Source organism: Myripristis murdjan, chromosome 15, assembly GCF_902150065.1.
Source record: "Myripristis murdjan chromosome 15, fMyrMur1.1, whole genome shotgun sequence".
NCBI classification, from domain to species: domain Eukaryota; kingdom Metazoa; phylum Chordata; class Actinopteri; order Holocentriformes; family Holocentridae; genus Myripristis; species Myripristis murdjan.
In genome coordinates this window covers 32,323,020-32,345,861 of record NC_043994.1, presented here as the reverse complement: position 1 = coordinate 32,345,861, position 22,842 = coordinate 32,323,020, and the positions used below count along the sequence as shown (strand labels likewise).

Here is a 22,842-nt window from a genome sequence, read left to right as displayed (position 1 = left end):
GAGGCCCCGCCCCTCGGCAGGGCAGAGCGGGCTGTGATTGGTGGACCGCCGGTGTCATAACATCCTGTTTTGTCCATCATGATAGAAAACATGCGGCTGCAGCGGAGCAGCAGACACACACACACACATACACTCACAGAGGGAGAGAGCCGAGGAAGACTGAGGAAGAGCTGCTAGCAGGTGAGCGCACACACACACACACACACACACACACACACACACACACACACACACAGCGCAGGACCGTGTGTGTGTATGTGTGTGTGTGTGTGTGTGTGTGTGTGTGAGAGAGAGAGAGAGTGTCAGGGTTTGTGTGTGTGTGTGTGTGTGTGTGTGAGAGAGAGAGAGAGAGATGTGTATTCAATGCGTATTCAATGCGCAACGCGGTTTTAGTTGACGTGGATTTTAATTTGAGGCTCGAGCTGGCCGCCGTGTCTCCGTCCCGCGCTCAGCCAGATTACCTAATCCGAGCGGAGTCTCAGCCGAGCAGCTTCTCTCTGCTTTAAAGTCACTAATTTGACTTTTCCTCCAGTCCGTTTTGAATCAGCTCCGTCACAGAGAACAGCTGATCAGCGACAGACTGGGGAGCCTTTCACAATAAAAGCCCAGTCAGCCAAGATGAGAAGAGGAAGCTGCTTCGACTTTTTGTCGTTTTCCAAATTTCACAATAAAAGCTTTAGACATTTAGACTCAACTGGCAAACAGAACCATTTAGACTCAACATCACATGATGTGTTTATGTGTTTATGTGTCAGTTGAGTCTACAGGGTCCCCACTTCAGTCGAGTGTAATGTCCCTTTAAAAGCATGCAATGTGCAGCGTGTTCTCTGGAAAAGATCCCAGCTAACACAGTTACTGTTTGGAAAAAGGAGCTCAGTCACTTTTACTGCCAGGACATTTGACATGAGACACTTTCTATTCTGCTGTTTGATTTGTTTTATTGATTCGTTTGTGTTTATTTGTCTTTCTGTGCTGTTATCTTGTTGTTGTCAGTGATTCTCTGTTTCAGCTGGACGACGCTGCTGAGAGGACGTGATCATTTGAAGAATAATAATCTAATTATAAAACTAATAGTGAAAAACACACTGTGCTTACAGAGTGTGTGCAGGTGTGTGTGCAGCAGATGGGCAGCCAGCAGTCAGCGGGGGCCCCCGGGGGCCCTGAGGGGGCGGCGGCGGCGGTGCACGTGGTGGTGGTGGGCGGGGGCTTCGGCGGCATCGCGGCGGCTCGGCAGCTGCAGTCTCAGCGGATCAGCTTCACCCTGATCGACCTGCGAGACGCCTTCCACCACAACGTGGCGGCGCTGCGGGCGTCCGTCCAGAGCGGTACGCTCGCCACCTCGTTACATTCTATTTTTGTAAATGTTTTTTTAAACACTTTATTTTATTCTCTATTATTAATGTGTTCACTTATTTTATGGGTATTTTCATGTTATTTTTCAGTTTTATGTCATTGTTCTCCAAGCAGGTTTAATTTATTTACTGAGTTACTGATTTAGCTGTGTGGGTTTCAGCCTGGCGTGTGCTGGACTGGTGACCCGTCACTCACCCACCCACTCACCCACTCACACACTCACTCACTCACTCATTCACTCATTCACTCATTCATTCATGCTGTGTGTCCTCCTGCAGGCTTCGCCAACAAAACCTTCATCCCGTACGCCGAGACGTTCGGGGAGAGTTTCGTTCAGGGCCGAGTGGAGCGAGTCGACACCGACACACAGACGGTCACCCTGCAGGGGGGCAAGGTGACGTCACCACCCTGTGTGTGTGTGTGTGTGTGTGTGTGTGTGTGTGTGTGTGTGTGTGTGATATGAGTCCACATGGCAGTGAAATCTCCTCATCAGGATCCACAGCACTGGGTTTAATTCTCCATTCATTTCCAAAACAAAAAAACAGAACAATGTTTTTCAAGATGATATTTAAAAGTTTTTGTTGTTTTTGTGTCAACAGGAAATCCGTTACTCCCACCTCATCCTGTGCACCGGGACCGACGGCCCGTTTCCCGGGAAGCTAAACGCTGTGGTGTCCCGCCAGGCGGCTGTGCAGCGATACGAAGACTTCGTCAAGGAGGTACGAGTCACACACGGGAAGCTGCTGCACAGACACACACACACACACACACACACACACATAGACACACACACACACACTTTTGTTGGAGTACTGATGATGTGTGTTGCTCAGATCCAGGCGGCGGACTCGGTGCTGGTGGTGGGTGGAGGCTCGACTGGCGTGGAGATGGCGGCTGAGATCAAGACAGAATATCCAGAGAAGAAGGTGAGGAGCGCCGGGCGGCGGCGAGGCGGCGCTGACCCGGTCATAGCCACCGACTCCGCCCACAGGGACCTCGGCGTCCCGTCTCTGTGTTTGTGCATGTAAACGTCCCGTCCCACTCCCAGAAACCGTTTTAAGAAACTAAAGAAACCCTAACCCTGCTGCATGTGAACGTCCTGTCCTGAGTCGACAGGACGGGGGTCGTGAGTGTGATCAGTGTTAACGTGCGGCTCTCCTCCCCCCTCCAGGTGGTCCTGGTCCACTCGCGGATCGGCCTGGCCGACCCGGAGCTGCTGGCCAGCGTGCGGCAGCAGGCCAAGCAGGTGCTGCTGGACAAGGGGGTGGAGCTCCTCCTGGGTACAGCAGCTTCTCCTGCCCTCCACACTTTGGCTGAAATATTTTATCAGGCTGGAATATAATATCTAATCCTAATCCTGTAGCAGTGATAAATCTGTGTGATGTGTGAGAGAAACAGTTCTGGGTAAATCTGAGTCTCTGGTAAGAACAGACATGAAAACTAAGATGTTTTCTCTTTTATTCCAGCACCTTCTAACCTCAGGATACGATTATTTACACTGTTTTAGTGAAATTATGCATTTTTAAGAAAACAAGGTGAAGCCAGGTAAATGTGGTTGTAGTGTTGAAGCTGCTGCTGACTTGGATGTGACTTGTTTTTGGTGTGGCGGCGGTGGCGGCGCCCCCTGCAGGTCAGAAGCTGCTGAACCTGGCGGAGCTGCAGGTGAACGTGACGAGGAGGAACATGCAGGTGAGGACAGACAAAGGAACGCAGCTGAAGACCGACCTGATCATCGTCTGCACCGGCCTCAAGGTCAACGCCGCCGCCTACGCCGCCAGCCTGCGTGAGTCACACACACACACACACACAGGCTGAGACTGATTTAAAGGTCAAACAGAGATCGATCAGTTGATTGATCGGTTGTCTCCCTGCACAGCGGGCGGCTGCGTGGCCGACAGCGGAGCCCTGAAGGTGAACGAGCACCTGCAGGTGGACGGGTTCTCCAACGTCTTCGCCGTCGGCGACTGCGCCGACATCAACGAGCCCAAGATGGCGTACCACGCCGGGCTGCACGCCGCCGTCGCCGTTAGCAACATCACCAACAGCCTGAGTGGGAAGCCGCTGACGTCATACCGCACAGGTACGACTCACCTGTCTGCCCGTCTCAGCTGCAGACAGACCTCTCACTCCTCTGGGTTTACAGGGAACCGCTCAGTCTGTGCCTGTCTGTCTGTGTCTGGTCTGTTAGCTTCCTGTGTGTGTGTGTGTGTGTGTGTGTGTGTGTTGTTGTGTCTGCCAGGCTCTCTGACTGTTGCTAGGCAAACTTCAGCCATGAACCTGTGCCTGTCAATCATAACATCAGTCATAACAGTTTATTGTGCAGTTAATTAATTAAACTAATTAAACTAATTAGACTAATGAATTAAACTAATTAAACTAATTAAACTAATTAATTAAACTAATTAGACTAAATAAACTAATTAAACTAATTAAATTATTTATTTTAGTTGATGTGCTCGGGCAGAATCGACTCTCGTGTTCCGATTTTCCGGCCGCTGGGGTCACCTGTCTGTCCCATCTGCTGTTGCTAGGTAACGTGACGATGCTGCTGGCGATGGGCCGTGACGACGGCGTGGGTCAGTACGTCAGCGTGCGGCTGCCACGCCCCCTGGTGGCTCAGCTGAAGAGCCGCGACCTGCTGCTGTGGAAGAGCTGGAGGGAGATGAAACAGAAATCCCCCTGAACACAAATCATCATCATCATCATCATCATCATCATCATCATCATCATCATCATCGAGCGTTCTATTTTCCAAATCATCCAGCAGAGCGACAGGAAACAGATTATGTCAGATTATGAAACCCAGCTCAGTGTCCAGGCCTGTGGCAGACGGGACGTCCTGGTTGTGTGAACAGAGCTCTGGTTACTGTGCCGGGAGGCAGGGAGGTGGGCGGGGCCTATTTGCATATTCATAGATCTATGCATTTTTAATGAGGGCAAGATTTCGAGTCACATTTAAAGCACTGAGGGATGTTTTTGACTGAAAAAACTTCTAAACATGTAATTCTGATTCAGAGATTATTTAACTGAGTAAACGACTGGAGGGGAACTTTAAACATGAAAACCTCATTTCCCATGATTCCCTCTGTCTGTCTGCTCAGCTGACTGTAAATAAAAACAAATGCATTCTCCTGAACCAAATGCATGAATGTATTAACAAAACTGTTACATCTATAATATACGACCGCACGATGTTCACTTTACAGTTTCTATCCTTCAGAGTCCGTCGTCTCTGAGGATAAAGGTGCAGTACGTAAAAACAAACAGGTGATTTTGCCGTGTAGGAACCCTTTTATTTGTTTCACGAGCATTTAAACACAAGAAACCTGATGCAGCAGCACCGAGCCCCTCAGGCTCATGGGTTTTTTACCTGTTCCAGGTTTTTTTTTTTTTTTTTTTTTTTGCTAATTTCAGCTTTTTCCCTGCAAAAATGACAAAACTAGATTCATAATTATTAAAATGAAATATTCAAAGACCCCTAGTGCTGCATTAGATTTCTTGTCTATAAATTTACATAATTCCTCATTTTGCTGAGGACCGCCTGGAAGTCCCTCTGAGGATCCCAGGACCCCACTTTGAACACCAGTGCTTGAATCAACCCTCTAATTTTACGTAGTGCACCTTTAAAAGCTGAGCTGCAACATGAGCTCTTTACATTTTTATAGACATTATTTAAAACTGTAAGAACACACACAGTTTATATACCCACAGAATTATTTTTATTATTTTTTATCAGCTCCTGTTATATCAGCAGCTGCTCTTCCTTCTAAAATAATATTTCAATAACAAGACGCATTAACACACATCCATATTACAGCTCAGCTCAGCACAGGGTGAGTTATTGTTTAAGTTTTTTGGAGCCGAGTTTGAAAAGCTGTTTACTAAATGTGCCTTCTGCCTTCTGTTGTTCTTTATTTTATTATTGTGATTTTTTTCCATCGTGAATGTTTTAGATATCTGATGACGTGATGCAGAGAAAAGAGACCAAACTTTGTAAAACAATAATTTACTTTATTCATTTTTTTTCCTAAACATTAAATAAACATTTAAGACATAAAAAAGATTTTCATTTCATTTCATGGTGTTTTCATTCTCCAGACACCCAGGATCACAGCGGCATTATGGGATGACTGGCTGTGTGTGTGTGTGTGTGTGTGTGTGTGTGTGTGTGTGTGTGTGTGTGTAAAAAACCCTCCTGTCTTCATCACTTCTAAAATGTTCAGCTTTCATTTGGCACTTTTGTTTTTCCTCCTTCATGTCGTTTTGCTTTTCCAGCTGAACATTTTAATATTTTTCTGAAGTTCAGACGAGGAAGAATTTCCACAAAAAACTAAAAACTTCATCAAAACTTCATGGACTGGCTGAAGAAATGTTGCTGCTCTCAGAAAAACAAACCTGCTCTTCAGGACGAGGTAGAGGCTTTTTTCCAGCAGCGACTGTTATTGATTATTGGAAAGTTGTAATCACGTTCTGATCAGAGCTGAGCAGCCAGAGCAGAGCAGTGGGGGGTGAAGCCGCTCCTCTGGTGGGAAAAAACAAAAAAACAAAAAACAAGAGAAATACAAAGTGGTGACGTCTCAAACCGTGCGCACAAAATCATAAATATAAATATTAAATAATAAAAATAAACCTCCCAGTGGAAGTGAGAAACTGAAGTGAACGTTTGGACTCGTCTGGCTGCCGCTCCAGCTGCCGTCATCCAGCCGATCAAACATCAATAACCTGATCAATAACCTGATCAATAACCTGATCAATAACCTGATCAATAACCTGATCAATATCTGATAGCAGCCGCTGTCAGGAGGCAGGTAAACACCTGCAGTCGTCTTTAAAATCGTCTGTAAAATATTCATTTAACCCAAAGTCTCGTCTGCCAGGAGCTCCTCCCCCACAATGCCCTGCTCCGGCCCCTCCGCGGCCTACTCCTCCTTGCCGGCCTTAGGCTCCGCCCTCCGCAGGTAGGCGTGGTAGAAGAAGCGGGAGAAGAGCAGCAGGTAGCTCAGGTACATAAGCCCCGCCCACAGCACGTTGTGCGGGTGCGAGTGGCAGTCGCCGCGCGGCAGCCAGCGCCACACCAGGCCGCTCACGGCCACGCCCACCGCCATCTGGGTGATCTGCGCGCTGGTGATGAGCACGGCGAAGGGGCGGGGCACGCGCAGGCCGGCGGCACGCGCGGCGTAGTAGCTGTACATGAGCGCGTGCACGCCGTAGTTCATGGTCATGAACCAGCCGCCGCCGGCCACCAGGTCCTTGTAGGAGTACCAGGAGTACAGCAGCACGGTGATGTGGTGGTACCAGTGCAGGAAGAGCAGCCGCTGCTTCCGGAGCACGATGAAGAGCGTGTCGCCTGGGGGCGGGGCCAAAACACACAAACAAACAAACAAAGACAAACATCAGCGTTACACCCTCCGCACGCTTTCTCACAGCGTCAGACCCCAAGAAACCTCAGACGCTCTCAAAAACACGGGAAAAAGACAACGAGCAGCTCCAGACACGACCCACAGCCACAACAAAGCATTTTCCTGTAACATGATTTTACATTTACAATCATAAATTACAGTTTTCAGATCATTTTCTTGTAACTTTTTACTAATGTCTTATAAATTTCCAGGTAAGTGCTCATTAAGTTGCTCATGTTCCTGAAGGCAGCGTGGGGAAACACCGTGCAGCTCAGTGGCACTTATGGAGAATTTAATTTCATTCAAAAGGATTTATTGGAGTATGAAAGATTTTTTTAACAAAAACACAGGAATTCATCAGATTTGCGAACAGAAAATATTTCGACAGTGAATTCTGAATCAGTATTTTATCATCAGTATTGATAAGGGTGATGTTTTGGTGCGGTGCGTTCAGGGACTCACCGAGCTCGGGAGCTTTGCTCAGGACGAAGGCGTAGGCCCAGAACTTGCTGACGGGGCCGTTGTAGAAGCTCTGGTCGCAGACGGAGCGCCTGAAGCCGCTGCTGCTCAGGATGTGCAGCATGTAGGAGCCGGTCCGCAGGGCGCCCACCACGCTAAACACACAAACACACACACAAACAAACACACACACACACAAACAAACACACACAGGAACAAACCGTCAGCGTCTCGTTTCGTTGACCCCCCCTCACCTGGACCAGATTTATGCTTCAAATACCTTCAAACCCCGAGCGGACCAAAACATGGGGGAAAACAAAACGAGCAAAAAATGACCTGAAAATTTGGCTAATTTTCAGTCTTTAGGGATTTCTTGGTTACTTAATTTCTGGTTATTTCTCTTTTTTTCTAGTTAATTTGCAGGTTAATTTCTTGGAACTTTTTCTTCATTTCTTACCAATTTTTGTTTCATTCTCGTTTCCTTTTTTTCCCAAATGATTTTGACAGAAACCAGGTGAGTCTGATCAGGTGTCAGAGGGTTAATGATGTCTGAACTTGACTGAAATAACTGAAAAAAGGCACTGTGTATTTTTTTTTTTTAAATTTAATTTAATTTTTTATTCATTTTTCGTATAACCAGGGTTGGAATATAAATCTGTCAAAGAGAAAAATTTGTTTGTTTGCAAAAGTGACGATTTTCAGAACCTTTAAAATTTCACTGTTTCTCTCAAATCCCTTTATAGCAGAAATTAATCTCAAAGTGGTAATCCAGCAGAACAACAGGCTCCGCCTCCTTTACATTTTCATTTCTTCACTTTAAACATTTTGCTTCCTGTCAGCGCCGCCTGCAACCTCCTGAATCTGTTTCAAATGTGGAAAAATCACTTTTCAGGTATTTCTTTGTGTGTAAACACTGAACTGAAACATCCCTGCCTCAACATGAAATTCAACACTACACACACACACACACACACACACACACACACACCTGATCACTCTCTAATTGATCTGCTCTCTCTTTTAAATGGAAAACTACAACAGGCAGCAGAAACCTGAGCTCCCTGACACACACACACACACACACACACACACAGATTTGTTTATGATACAGCAGGATGAGTGTGAGCTGTTTGAACTGAACTTGTAGTAAAATCAAAAAAAATATATATGATTTTTAGATTTTTTTTCCCGCATAGGAGACGACTGGTGTTTTTGAAGTTTACCATGAAGGATTGTGGGTAAAGCCTGCTTCACTGTAGGCTGAGGGCAGCACACAGTGATATGCATTGTGGGTGAAATATCCCTTTAGACTACTTTCAGTACAATTACATAAAACACTAGATGTTTTACTGCGGGTGCTGCAGCTCATGTGTGAGGCCCGAGCTGCAGAGGCTGACCGGCTCACGCTCACAGAGCCACGCTGACTTCATCATGACTCGAGTGTCCTGCTCAGGATTGGGGTTTTGAAGTGTCCTGTTTCTGTGTGTGCATGTAAACGCCACATCTGGTTCCAGAAACCAGGAGCAGCTCTCCTCCTGGGTTTGAGGAACCTCACGAGTTCTCCTTAAGGAACCTGCCGTCGACCTCCTGCTGACCTCCTCAAACAAAGGTTTCTCACTCCTGTTCAATGATTAACCGCCGCCTGTGTGTTTAACATCCAATTACAACACAAAGCACCGCAGCACGCCGACGGTTACCATGGGGACAGACGCCGTTAAAGACCACGTTTGTTTGTGTCTCCGAGGAAACAAACGGCAAAGCTGCTTTCAGAGAACTGAGCATCCAGATTCCAGCAGGGACACACACACACACACACACACACACACACATACACACACACACACACACACACACATACCTGAACAGAGCCAGGCTGAGCGACCAGAGCAGCAGTGGCCTCCGCAGGTTCAGTTTCTCTCTGGGCTTCATGAAGTGGCGGCCTCCGAACACCAGGGCGGCGTACAGAGCGCTGAACACGAACGACTTGCTCCTGAAAACACAGAAAAAACACACAGACTCTTCACATCCAGGCGTCTAAACTCACACTATTACAAATGAAAAATAGGAAAATTTGCACAAAAAACCCATGTGGAACAATATAAGTATATTTATTAAAATGATATCTGTGAAGCTCGGTTAAGTTTTGCTGCATCAGATCTGTGTTTCCGTCCTGCAAACCAACATGAAGCCCCTGATTATTAAAAAGCTGTAAATATCAGGTGTGATGATGACTGGTGGGTCTTTGCTGCTTCCTGTCGCTGAGTTTTCCTGCCGAGTGGGAAGTTTCTGTCCGGCCCTCGTTTCTTTTCATGCAGGGAAACTTTTTGTTCTTCTGTTTCTACAACCGGTTTGTTCCCGTTCTCCTGACACTTTTTTTTTTTTTTTAATTCAAATTCAAATTCAACCTGTTGTTTCTGTGTCGGTTTCTGTCTGGAAATCACTGACACAGGACGACTCCCATTGTGAGATGAATGAAGTTTAACCACAGAACAAAAACACATACACACACACACACACACACACACACACACACACACACACACACAGATACACACCCACAGATACACACACACACCCACGCTTTCCAAACCAGGCAAACCGGCCTGAGAGCAGACCGGGCTGCATCAGCACTTTAACCCTCCTGGGTCATCTTGGGTCTCAATTTGACCCCAAACAATGATGAACGTCTCTAAATACAACATTAATATCTTTTGCTGCCTCATTTTTAATTTTCCTGATTTCATGTGGACAACTGGGATATTAACATGATATGTTTTAAACGTCCTGGACACAAAATGTTGTTTACTGTTAGCTGTATAAAACATAAGAAATATCTACATTTTACACACATGTAACTGTGTGTGTGTGCGTGTGTCTGCAGCTAATCTCCCATACTGCTGAGTGTGATGTGTTTTGTGCAGGAATGACTAAGCAGTGGCTCGTCAGCTGAACACTGGAGAAGGGCAGATATGCAGGCAGTGCCTCTGCATTCTCCCTTCTCCAGTTCCATGAAGAAATGGTTTTCACTTTCACAGTCTGAGCACTGGAGAACAGGACAGCTGCACTGCTCTGGTCCGATCAGTTTAATAGTTTAAATGAGACCACTGTGTTTTTCTTTTTTCTTTTTTTTGTCTTTTATCCTGAGCTCACAAAACAGCTCATTAAAGTGCACGGCGTCTCCTGCAGTGAGGACCTGGTTTTGTTGGTCTTGTTACTCTGAAACTCAGCACCCAAACCAAAAACCAGTCCAGGACTAAAACACACCTCTTCCTGTCACACATTCCCTGGATACCTTCAGTGTGACAGCACTGCGGCTGACTCATGCACACACACACACACACACACACACACACACACCTTGACATCTCTCTGTCCAAGAATGTAATACTTATAATAACAGACACAATATAAGCGCATTTATGAATATATTCTATATATATTATTACAGGAGATTCAAAACAAACAACTACAAAAAGATGACGTTTCATTTAAAAAAAAAAAAAAAAAAAAGATTTCTAAATGCATATAGCCTACTTTTATATTTCTTATTACTTTTTCTTGGCATTTCACCTATGATTATAATATAGCCTATTCTTCTCTTGAGAATTTGAGCAGCTGACCCAATCTCCCTACAGGGGATCAATTAAGTATTTCTGATTCTGATAAAACAGCCAAATGTGTAATTAAGCCACTTCACACTCTTGACTACCACAGAAACACTGCCAAGGCCCTATAGGAACAAAATATTAATTTCCTCATTCCAGTTTTATGTGACAGCAGTTTGACTAACACATGAAATATTTCTGCTGGGCTGGAGTTTGATGTGACGTCATCATGCCGGCGGGGGTGTGGCGGGGTGTGTGTGTGTGTGTGTGTGTGTATGTGTGGCGGGGTGTGTGTGTGTGTGTGTGTGTGTATGTGTGGCGGGGTGTGTGAGGTGGGTTTAACCTGGAATAACCGGCTGCAGTGTGAAATTCCATTAAAAAATCTGGTATTTTAATGTTTCCTTGCTCACAGGTAGACATGTACAGCTAATTAAAAAAAAAAAAAACTAAATGTACCTTCATTATCATAAACTTCCATATTTCAGTTCGGCATATAACCAACACACCGAGCGTTCTTCATTTTAAGAAAATCCGAACTTTAAGATCAGTTGACGCTTCGCTAACTGCTGCACACCGGGCTCAGCTTGGAGCGAGAGACACAGGTGTTAACACCTGTTTGAGTGATGCTGTGTTGGAATAAGAGCTACCTGGTGTTATTGGACCAATGCCGAAATGAAGATGAGATCCTACCAAACATATGGGCACGAGTTATATTGTACGTTTGCGAGTACATTTACGAAGAAATAAGGAATTATTAAAATACAATATTTTTTTTTTTAATAAAGATGCTGACATCTCCCCGCACAGAACTAAACTTCTCATCCCACCGCTGTGACTTAGAGGGGCTGTTTTCTCCGTCTCATCCTCTCGGATACAGGAGTTTGACTGCAGACAGAATCTAGTGGCTCAGTAAAGATGAATGAAACAGGATCAGTGAGTAAGAACAGGTAGATCTCTCACCAGTTGGCTTGCATCCACTCTATGGCTCTTCTCTCATCAAAGCGGCGCTCGAAGCCGAACTCAGACAGCTGCGGCAGGAAGTCGGTCTCATTCATCTCCGATATTATTTTAATGTACAAAAATAAATATTAAACCGGTTCACTAATGATTCAGAAAACAGCAGAATCCGCGTATCCGTCCAGACGGGGTTCCTCTAGTGTCTCCGCCGCGTCCACTCTGCTCTCACCTGGCTCTCACCTGCCGCTCCGCCCTAATTAAAGCCTGTCGGCAGGGGGCGTGGCCTGCGGCACCTACCTGGCCCACCTGACGTCTGTTCTCTCCATTGTTTTCCCAGGAGATTTACATTTTTTTCCTGCCCCACCTCCACATCCATTCAGGTTTTTTTCTTTCTTGTGCAGCTGTTCTTGTTTTCAGTCTGAGTTTCACCACAGTTTCTGGTTCAGCAGATTTGGGACTTGATTTTTCAGCAGAGCGAGAGATTTCATCCTCCTCATCAGAGCCGGTGTGTGACAGGGTTAATGTGTGTGACAGGGTTTATGTGTGTGACAGGGTTAATGTGTGTGACAGGGTTAATGTGTGTGAAGCTGCATCTCAGTAACTCACTGATGTAACTGATGACTGTTACCATGTAAAGTGTTTACGTTGTTACACTTCAATTTACTTGTCATACATTTATATTTTTGATAAATTAGCTATATTTCTTTACTCTAAATTGCTTTATTGGCTTTGTTAGTTTAATTGTAATTTGCTATTTTTGTTCATAATGTAAGGCACTCAGTAACTTTGTGTGGAAAAGTGCTTTACTAATAAAGTTATTAGGTAAGACTTTACAATAAGAGTAGGCTCCAATAAGAGTAGGCTACAACAATTAACGTAAATTAATGCCGTAAAACACATAAAGTAACAGGTAATAACACATAAACACATAAAGTAACAGGTAATAAAGTAACAGATAATAAACATTAAATAACAGTTAACTAACCGTAAAAACAGTAGTAAATGCCATAATAATCATTAACTAACAGTTAATTAACCATTAGGGCATTAACTAACGTTAACTAACGTTAATTGTTGTACTCTTATTGTAAAGGGTTACCAGTTATAATTATTATTGTTACTGTTATTATTGTTGTTGCTGTCGTTGTTATTATTTTGCCCATTTTGTTCTTCATTGATTCCTACAGTAAAATATCAGCTAAATAAGCAAAAAAAAAAAAAAAATTCAACAAATTGTTGATTGATTAAGATAATTAAAATAACAATTATTTTTAGTTTGAGGGCCTGACGTGAAGACCGTGATGGCAGATAACTTGGATCCTTCACTTACAGAGAAAATAAATGAATAAATAAATATGTAACACATAGGAATATACAACTGATAAAAAAAGATAGATAGATAGAGAGAGAGAGAGAGAGAGAGAGAGAGAGACGTGCTGCCACCTGCTGGACCGTAATACAAACTGCAGGCTGACTTTTGCCTTCATGGTTACATTCCAGTAATAATTTCTGTTTTAGTCAGTGTTTATATATTCTCTGTGATTATAAGCACAAAGAAAAAACAAAACTACAGTTTCTTTTTTTTTAATTAAAACAAGATCCAGTGACAGAACAAGCATTCTTACTGTGTGATGTAAGAACAGCTCAGATCAGTTTCTGCTCCGTCTCTGTTTTACAGCAGCACAAAACATGACACCTGGGAAAAAACACCTGACCTGCGATGCCTCCTGCTGCTGTGTAACACTCTGACCGCGCTGTCTGTCAATCAATCAACGAATCAATCAATCACAATTTATTTATAGCTTACCAAGTGCAAGAGGAAAAAATACAAAGAAGCAGAGATAAATTGTCAACAAAGTAAATTTGAACAAAACAATATAATTAAAACCAAAAGTACAAAAAAGAAAAAATGAAATTGCGTGTTGATGAGCACGCGGAGAGAATTAATTATAACACATACATTTTCAATAACGTAAACGGTAACAATAACAATAAAATCACAATAAATAAAAAGGTGAGAAAAAGAAAAAAGTGATAAAGGAAAAGGGAAAAATATCCACGGAGGTGACGCGCGTGTCGGCGGGCACGCGCGCGGCGGTCCGTTCCGTCGGTCCAGTCCCAGCTTGCACGCGCTCTGGCCCGAGCCTCGTGACGTTTTGCTACGTCACGCACAGCGATGCGGAAGCCGGAGTCGCCCTGGAGAGAGTAAACTAAACACACCGCTGCGTTTTAACCGTCACCGGCACGCTCGTGCTACCCGAACCGCCAGCGCGAACGATGGCGTCCCCCTTAGCGTCCAGGGTGCCCGCGGCCGGGCCTCCCCGCCCGCAGGACTGACAGGTGAGGCAGGGTCCGCGGCTTTGGCCGTTAGCCCCGGTGCATTCCATTCTCTGTTGTGTGGACGGGACGCCACGCCGAACTCCATTCAAAAATATGGCATTTTAGTTTCACTATCGATTCAGGTAAAATTTCACAAAATGTGAAACAAAACTCAAGATGAAAACTGATTCACATGCAGTCACTCTTCAATTCGGCGCAGATATAATCGACATAGCAGGTATTTATTTAAAGAAAAACCCAACTATTCCAGCCGCTCCGCCAGCTGCTCTCAGTGTCTGGCCGGCAAAATCCACCCTGCTGGGCGGCAGCGAGCAGCGCAAGCCAGGGGGGAGAAAGTTAAAATTTAACCCAGAGAACCGCTTGCTTGGTAAATTAAATACAAGCCGAATGGAAGAGTGTCTCGTAGGGATTCAGAAACGCCTTTAGTAAGAATGTTTGTGGCGTGGGCTCCTGCCCGTAAACAAAGGCATGTAGGTAGAACAGGGATTAGCATGAGGTTCTGTCAGGACCAGGGAGAGCGGGCAGGTCCCGCCGCTGTCACTGAACCCTGAACAAACAGAGCACAGATGTGTTGTGTTGTGTTGGACTGGTTTTAAATGGACTGCGTGCAGCTTAGATTTTACACTGCTGTGTTTATGGTTGCTGGGTTTTATTTTCTGTATTTATGTTCATATATGCTGACCTTGATATATGGATCTGATCTGGAGAATTTTTCCGTTCAGCTGAACTGAATTGAGTTTAGATAGATAGATAGATAGATAGATAGATAGATAGATAGATAGATAGATAGATAGGTGTACTTTATTGATTCCAAATTGGGAAATGCGTGTGTTCCACCAGCAGATTGTCCAGATATTACAGAGGGACAACAGTAGACCACATTAAGTACACCTCTCAAAATAATGTATTAAACAAAAGTAACAAAATTAATTAAGTGGATCAATACAAAAATATAAGAAAAAAGAAAAATCCTATGCATACCCTACAAGAGTAATATATATATATATATATAGAGAGAGAGAGAGAGAGAGAGAGAGAGAGAGAGATAAATATATCAATAGAATATTGAACCTTTGCATAGACTATATGTGTAATGAAAATATATCTACAAAAATATTTATAGAATAGAATATGTATATATAAAATAGATAAATACTCATTGTATATTTTTAAGTATAATTTCCACTTGAATATGTGTGCCTTATTAGTTAGGATCAGAGGTGTGTAGTGGACGCCACATTTTAAATCACCTTTTTCAGGCTGATGTGACAGTAATGGCTTTTCTTTTTTTAAGGAAAAAAGAATCAGTGCGTTTTGAAAACTTGTTTTTCTGTGAAATTGCCTCACAGTGGGTGATATTTTTGTCATTTCCCTCTGATATGGGGATATGTGTCGTGTTTCTGCCTCAGTGTTACTAAGACCAGGTCCTGCACATCCATGATATCAGACAGCACTTTACCCATGCACTGCTTTCATAACCAAGTGCTCTTTAGGGTCAGTGCAGGAGAGACAGGTGAGAGGCGTCTGCTCGGGGAGTCAAAGATCAGACTCACAGCGTGGAAGCTGTGCAGTACAGCCGGCGTCAGCAGGGACGCTCAGCAGGGACGCTCAGAGGCCTGGTGATAACAGGAAGATATTTAAAGCGAGCCTTATCTCCTCTCCTCGCAGACTTCCTGCTCTCCGCTCACCTGACTGGCTCCTCCCCTGCGCCACAGACTCCGCCTCCAGTAACAGAGGTAGGGCAGCACCGTCCATCCACACACACACACACACACACACACACACACACACAGCACATACTTATTTGCATACACATACGCATATACACAAACATACACAAACACAGATTTGTGCATACATATGGTCACACAGACACATACACACACACACAGACACACACACACACACACACACACACTTGCATGTGCGCACATATGCATGTGTGTGTGAAAGGTGTGTTGTTGTGCACAGACTGTTAGTGTATGCAGTGTGTAGAGACATCAGTCTGGGCTTCTGTCTCTGATCTCGTCTTCATCGTCATCATCATCATCAGTGAAGTCACAACCAATCAGCTGTCTGACCAGCCTCGCTCACTTCCTGTCTGGACTTAAGGCTCAAAGTCACAGACGGACGCAGGTCGAGTCTTCTGTTCGTTCAGTTCCTCCGTATCCGTGCAGGTTTTCCGGAAACTTCCGGATACGAACAGAGCAGCCGACGGCTCAAAGAGTCTATGAGCGAGACACGAAGAAGGAATTTAAATAAGTGACAGTGTTAGAGAACAGAATCATGTGTCCTCCTGTGGTGATGTGTTTAATGACCTCACAGACCAGTGATGTGTTTAATGACCTCACAGACCGGTGATGTGTTTAATGACCTCACAGACCGGTGATGTGTTTAATGACCTCACAGACCGGTGATGTGTTTAATGACCTCACAGACCAGTGATGTGTTTAATGACCTCACAGACCGGTGATGTGTTTAATGACCTCACAGACCGGTGATGTGTTTAATGACCTCACAGACCGGTGATGTGTTTAATGACCTCACACACCGGTGATGTGTTTAATGACCTCACAGACCGGTGATGTGTTTAATGACCTCACAGACCAGTGATGTGTTTAATGACCTCACAGACCGGTGATGTGTTTAATGACCTCACAGGCCGGTGATGTGTTTAATGACCTCACAGACCGGTGATGTGTTTAATGACCTCACAGACCGGTGATGTGTTTAATGACCTCACAGACCGGTGATGTGTTTAATGACCTCACACACCGGTGATGTGTTTAATGACCTCACAGACCGGTGATGTGTTTAATGACCTCACAGACCGGTGATGTGTTTACACAGACCGGTGATGTGTTTAATGACCTCACACACTGGTGATGTGTTTAATGACCTCACAGACCGGTGATGTGTTTAATGACCTCACAGACCGGTGATGTGTTTAATGACCTCACAGACCGCTGTATACAACGCCGCCTCCTCCTCTGCCTCTCTGTAGCAGCTCCATCTTTACGACCCCCTCCTCCTGCACCGCCTCCATGTTTGTTGCTGTCAGAAACTGTGGACTCTGCGCTGCCCTCTAGTGGATTTACTGCTGAACATCCATGCCGACGTAAAGGACGCATGGAGCGTGTGGGCAGAGACAAATGAGTCTTTTTGGCCGTTTTTGACTGTAAAAATGTAGCTAGCCGTGCTGCGGTATGGAGGGTGTTTTTCACGGGTTCTGGAATCGTTTCCATGGCAACAACACGGTTCTGGATGTTTTTCCTGAAACCTGATTTGGCCGTTTCTCAGGAGGTGATGCTAATGCTGTGTTTGAGGCCACCTGGGCGTCCCACGTCCCGTTAGGAAAAGACTCAAACCAGGACCATCCCAGTGATTTTGAATGGCTGTCCCGTTCACTACAACTCCCCCACATTTTCCATGTTGATATGGAGGGGAACTACAGATTTCACAGCATATTAAAAAAAGCACAATCCCAGTGATTTTGAACGCCGTGTCTGTTTATTTTTCCACGTCAACAAACGGATGGAAAACTGGAGTGAAGAAAGTGTGAAGAAGATCCCTCTGCTCGCTTTGGGAGGAGATCAGCAGGAACGTTCTGGAGAGGAAACCCTGGACATGCAGGAAGTCACTGGGACGGAGCTTTAATTAATCGTACATGTGTGTTTTCAAAAAGCTCAGATTACAGCACCTGAGGGGCGTTTTCAGATTCACCTGCTCAGTGTGGACACGGCCTGAGTCTGGGTGTCAGTCAGTGTTAATGGGACAGGTGTAAACCTTCACTCAGGTAAGACAGACAGACAGACAGACAGACAGTGAAGGAACTGACTGGAAACAGTTTGATATCAGAGGTTTCTTCACACAGGAGGTGAGCGGAGCTGAGCAGACGGCTGATGTTTGAAATAATAATTTTCCAGGCTGGCAGAGAGAAGGAGCCTCCAGCTGTGGTTCCTCTCATGGGTTCCGAGTGTAAAAGCCAAACTGGTCTGGTTCTGCTTGGATCAGGATCAGTGGTTCTTCTTTCTGACAGGCAGGAACATGAGAGGAACCCGCCGCCGGCTCGTCTCATGACTCATTCACTGGCACTCCGACAAACCAGTTTCAGTCTTGTACATTTCCGATCAGTAACCAAAATATTTTTCCTGTTTACTGTGATGAGGTGCAGTTACCTCACTCAGGTGTGTTACTGTCAGCGGAAGATGTTTTTCATGCCAGAACAAAGTGACTGACAGGAGAACAAAGAGTGACACGCGAACCTGCGGACGGCAGCAGGAATGTAAATGACAGAGGAGACGCGACACATTAAAGAAAAAAAACCTGGCATTGTCCTTTAACTTGCTGCACCCTGGGCTCTGCACAGGACAAAATACACACAAATACACAAGAAATGAAGAAAACAGCTTCAACACAGAAAATGGAAAGGTCATGTAATGATGTCAGAAAAAAAAGAAAATAAAGGAACAATGGGCAAATAAAAAATCTCAAACTCAGAAACAGTTTGCAGTGTAAACCAGGTCCTATAAGTCCTGTATCGCACAGCGGTTTACCTGCAATACAGTATAATCCATATACATGTAATACAGCGTGTATATCCAGTACAGTGTATGTACATATAATACACTGCATGCCAAAGTGATAGCTTCTTATTTGTGGTCACGCAAACTTCAGCAAATCCACTGGACTTGCTTCAGAAACACTGGGGGAAAGGTGATGAGAAAATAAGCAAGAAATGCCCAGAAAATGAGCAAGAAATTAGTTAAAAAATAAAAAATAAAAAAGGCAGAGAGAAAAAACAGAAATAAATAAATAAAATTATCTATAAAGCAAAAAAGAAAATGAAAGGAAAACAATTAGAGGGTTAACCGGCTGCTTTTTCAAAACAATGACGATTTAAAAACTTTCACGTCATTTTAAAATGCCAAATTAATTTTGGTGCTGAACCTCGTGTGCAGGTAGGTGGCATGGAGACTTTAAACTGCCCAGAGGTGTGAGTGTGTGTGTGTGTGTGTGTGTGTGTGTGTGTGTGTGTGTGTGTGTGTGTGTGTATTTACCGTATGTAAATGGTGTGTGACATGTTCATGACCTGCAGTGTGAAGGCCTCTGTGACGAGGGCTTCCTTAATAAACTTGACTTGGCTCAAAGCTGCAGTACGCACGTCTTCTCTTTTCCATTCCAGCCCATTTCATTTCCCACACCGGCTTGGTCCTGATCCCAGCATGCACTGGGGTGGACGGGTCGCCAGTCCATCGCACGAGGTTCCTGTGGTGGAGTTTCATTTTAACAGAGCAAATGTAATCCTTCAGTTTGTTGATGTAAGGCGTCTGCAAATCCCGAAAAAGACTCAAAACGTCTTAAATGATCTGAAGTCAAAGCTGAAATGAGTTTTTCAAATCTTAATTTCTGTTTTCTTTATTTTTTCAGCGTTGAACGTGCTCTTATTCTTTCTGGCATTAAAATAATATCTTACAAGTCGACTGATGGGACTTGCAGGCTGCCTGTTGTTTGCCAAAATATCTCAGCACAGTTTTGCCTCTCCTTTTCTTTTTATAATAATAAAAGTCCTGAAGTGAACCCTGAGCCGAGGGGCGTGGCCTCGCGCTTTCAATCATCCACACGCACGGCGTCAGGTTCAGGCTACGAATGCGAGTTTGCTGCCGGCGTCGTGCTGCGTTTAGAGTCACATCAGCAAGCTCATATTGTAATATTTTCATCTCTCCAGCTGGAATCTTGACATTTGAATGTCTGGCTTGTATGCACTCTTTGGTCTTTGGCTGTTGTCAGACTTTGTCCCTGCTGGCCACCGTACTCGCTCTGACTGTCCGCTGAGCAAATCAAAGCAAATCAAAGCAAAATGATCTTCCTCTCTGATATGAAAAAGTGTTTTCCGGTATGTCTCTCATATTTTTTATTTTGCATTTCCCAGGCCTGCAACTAACATTTATTATCATTGTGGAGAATTATTTTTCCATGAATCATGTCTTCCATAAGATCTTAGACTAATGCCTGGTGAGTAACTGGACGTCTCACAGTTGGAGTTAAATCGCCTGAACAGTGAAGGTTCAGGTGTGCGTCTGATTGGTCGACCTGGTGTGTTTGCATGTGGTCAGTTTTCGTTGCTCACACAAACAGAAAAACACGCCCCTCAGCGTTTGTGAGGCTGGAAAATGTTTAGTTTAACATTTCAAATGAATAACAGCACAAAAGATTTGGTTTGTTTATCTCAATCAATATCCATGTTAAAAAAAAAAGAAAAAAAAAGCCCAAATCAGTGGAACCGTACTTTATATCAGCCAGGCCTCTGATTGGCTGCCTGCTCTGCTGTCCTCCAGGGGGGCGGGGCTCCAGCTTGCACCACTTTCCCTTTAACGGATCATCACATAAACAAGAGATAATTACACGGGGGAAGGGGGGGAGGGGGGGTCGCCTGCACAACCCCCCCCCCCATGTCTCTGGGTTTCTCTCCTCCATCTGTCACAGCTGCTTATCACTGGACGAGCGAGGAGAGGACCCGCCCCGCAGCGGGCCACCCGATTGGCTGGCAGGCCTGTTGAAGGGGGCGGGGCAAGTGTGTGATTGAAGGCAGAGATAGGAGGAAGAGGAGGAGCAGCAGCGGAGTGAGGTGTAAATCCAGAGGAGACGAGCCGGTGAGGCAACAACAAGAGGTGCTGTCTGACTGAGAGACAGACAGGGAGAGAGAGACAGACAGACAGAGAGAGAGAGAGACAGACAGAGAGAGAGAGAGAGAGAGAGAGAGAGAGGAGGGTAGAACGAGATTAATTCATAACACAGAGAGAGAGAGAGAGAGAGCAGGTTACCACAGCGACTCGGGGAAGTTGTCAAAGCAATGAGGACATCAGGACACATAGGTAAGGTTACTGTGTGTGTGTGTGTGTGTGTGTGTGTGTGTGTGTGTGTGTGTGTGTGTGTGTGGATGCAGCAGTGCATGCTGGGAGGTGGAGGAGGAGTTGGGGGAATCCTATTAGCAGAGTTCAGGAAAAGTAGGGCTAACAGGGCTGCTTATCAGTCTGCTCCACTTACAGTAAGGAGTGTGTGTTTCACTGCTGTCTCTCTCACACACACACACACACACACACACACACACACATACACACGCGCTATCAGCAGAGAATCAGCGTTTCAGGAATGGAGATAGGACTGTTATATTTCCTGTAGTTTTCAGTTTTGTTCTTCAGTGTCAGATGTGGTCGTGTAATGCTCCTCTTCATGTTGAGCAGATTAAAGTCGTTTAGTTAAAAGTTTAATTAAATTACTTTAATTGAATGAAGGTGAATTGACTCAGATTATCAGTTACGTGGCCTGAGTTTAACAGCAGATAAAACCCACTCACTGTCTCTACTGTTTTTTTTTTGTTTTTTACATTTTCTCTTCCATTAAAACTGAAATCACCAACTCAAACTCCTTCCTCACTCAGCTCTGCGATGTTCAGCACATCATGCGAGTTATCAGGATTTGTTTTTTGTGAACTTAACTTTCCCGCAGCCTCGTCTACAGATACCGCAGCCCCTGACTTCCTCGGTTTCCCAGAATGCCTTTCAAAGCCGGTGCAGAAGCGGTGTGGACTTGTTGTTGGTTTCATGTGAAGCAGAGAGCGAGAGCGATGCTGAATCTGATAGTCAGAGCAAAAGCAAAAGCAAGTTTTTCCCCACAGAACTTGAATGGAGTAGAGCAGTCATTTCCTTTTCAGTGAAATAATAAATATTATACTAAAGTTTTTCTGATTCATTCTGGTCGAGTTAATCTCGGTTTTCAGCAGTTTCTCCCTCACCGTTTAAAAGCACGTCCCTGTACAGATGCAGATATTGGATTATTTGCTGATGACCAACATGCTGATATTTTCCAACTCTTTTGGCCGATACCATAAATACACAGATTTTCCACCTAATTACAGAGAACATCAAGTCTGTCCTGCAGTGGGATTAACATTTTATTATGCCTGCTCTTATTGTGGAGGCCCACTGGCAGATGCAGACAATGCTTTTCAAAATGAACACATTCAATAGGCAAAATAAGAAAACCAATCCAACCCGGGTCATGTAAAACACGTCACAGTTTGTTTGTTTTTTGTTTTTCATTCATCCTGCTGAAACAGGCTCATATGTCGGCATGTCTTATCAGCAGAAATTTTCATCTCAGGGTGATACGGGTATTTCATTTTAAAGTTCATATCGCTCGACACCGATGACATGACGATATTATCGTGCATCCCCACTTTTCCTCTGCAGGAAAGTCGGGCTGAGCTGCGACAGGCTGGCTCATGTAAGGCGGTACAGTCAGTGGAAGGTGTGTGTGATGATGCTGGTTAGGGTTAGCAGGTTTGCTAGTTTGCAGATGTTGACTGGACAAGTTCAGTCTTTGGTGATGTGTTCATCTTGGCTATGTAACAGCCCAATGAACACGATGACCATGGAACTCAATTCAAGTTCTGTGTTTTCTCTAGTGGAGAAAACATGCAAGTTGCTCCTCACTCTTGTTGCACCAGTGCATTCTGGTCTATCAAGGCTGCAGCGTTGCATTCTGGTTGGGGGTGCACTTGTAGGTTTTTCTGTCCAGTTTTACACCCCTAATTCTGGTTTACTGAGGTTACAGCAGTGCATTCTGGTCTATGGAGGCTGCAGCAGTGCATTCTGGTCTATGGAGGCTGCAGCAGTGCATTCTGGTTGCAGTGCTGGTCCTGCGTGGTTGTTGAACGTAGGTGCAAA

The 22,842-nt window shown here is 44.7% G+C and overlaps 3 protein-coding genes across 8 annotated transcripts in view; 2 read left to right on the top strand and 1 right to left on the bottom strand.

Moving 5' to 3' along the window:
- Positions 1–91: 91 nt before the first annotated feature.
- Positions 92–5,260, top strand: aifm2 (AIF family member 2). Its single transcript, XM_030071280.1, has 9 exons — positions 92–180; positions 1,098–1,325; positions 1,632–1,747; positions 1,953–2,072; positions 2,187–2,279; positions 2,525–2,633; positions 2,984–3,136; positions 3,230–3,433; positions 3,885–5,260. The coding sequence occupies exons 2-9, from the start codon at positions 1,124–1,126 to the stop codon at positions 4,034–4,036; spliced, it is 1,149 nt and encodes a 382-aa protein (XP_029927140.1). The 5' UTR covers positions 92–180; positions 1,098–1,123; the 3' UTR covers positions 4,037–5,260.
- A 120-nt stretch (positions 5,261–5,380) lies between these two features.
- LOC115373057 (elongation of very long chain fatty acids protein 6-like) lies at positions 5,381–12,028 on the bottom strand. 3 transcript variants are annotated; one of them, XR_003929494.1, is made up of 5 exons: positions 11,777–12,028; positions 9,070–9,201; positions 7,215–7,366; positions 6,112–6,700; positions 5,381–6,075 (listed from the first exon to the last, which is right to left on the bottom strand). XR_003929494.1 is itself a non-coding variant. In XM_030071294.1 (4 exons), the coding sequence occupies exons 1-4, from the start codon at positions 11,869–11,871 to the stop codon at positions 6,273–6,275; spliced, it is 807 nt and encodes a 268-aa protein (XP_029927154.1). In that variant the 5' UTR covers positions 11,872–12,028; the 3' UTR covers positions 5,381–6,272. The 3 variants fall into 3 exon arrangements, 1 of the variants encoding a protein (XP_029927154.1); XR_003929493.1 differs by having other exon boundaries at positions 5,381–6,087; positions 6,124–6,700; XM_030071294.1 differs by having other exon boundaries at positions 5,381–6,700.
- Positions 12,029–13,952: 1,924 nt separating this feature from the next.
- LOC115373017 (PH and SEC7 domain-containing protein 1-like) overlaps positions 13,953–22,842 on the top strand; it is a 75,589-nt gene continuing 66,699 nt past the window's right edge. For 2 of the 4 annotated variants that reach the window (XM_030071223.1, XM_030071222.1), the window contains exons 1-2: positions 13,953–14,113; positions 15,782–15,849. The gene's annotated coding sequence lies outside the window, so the exon portion shown is untranslated. Of the gene's footprint in view, positions 14,114–15,781; positions 15,850–20,728; positions 20,989–22,842 lie in introns of those variants that run through there. The other 2 variants (XM_030071221.1, XM_030071220.1) reach the window with 1 other exon arrangement.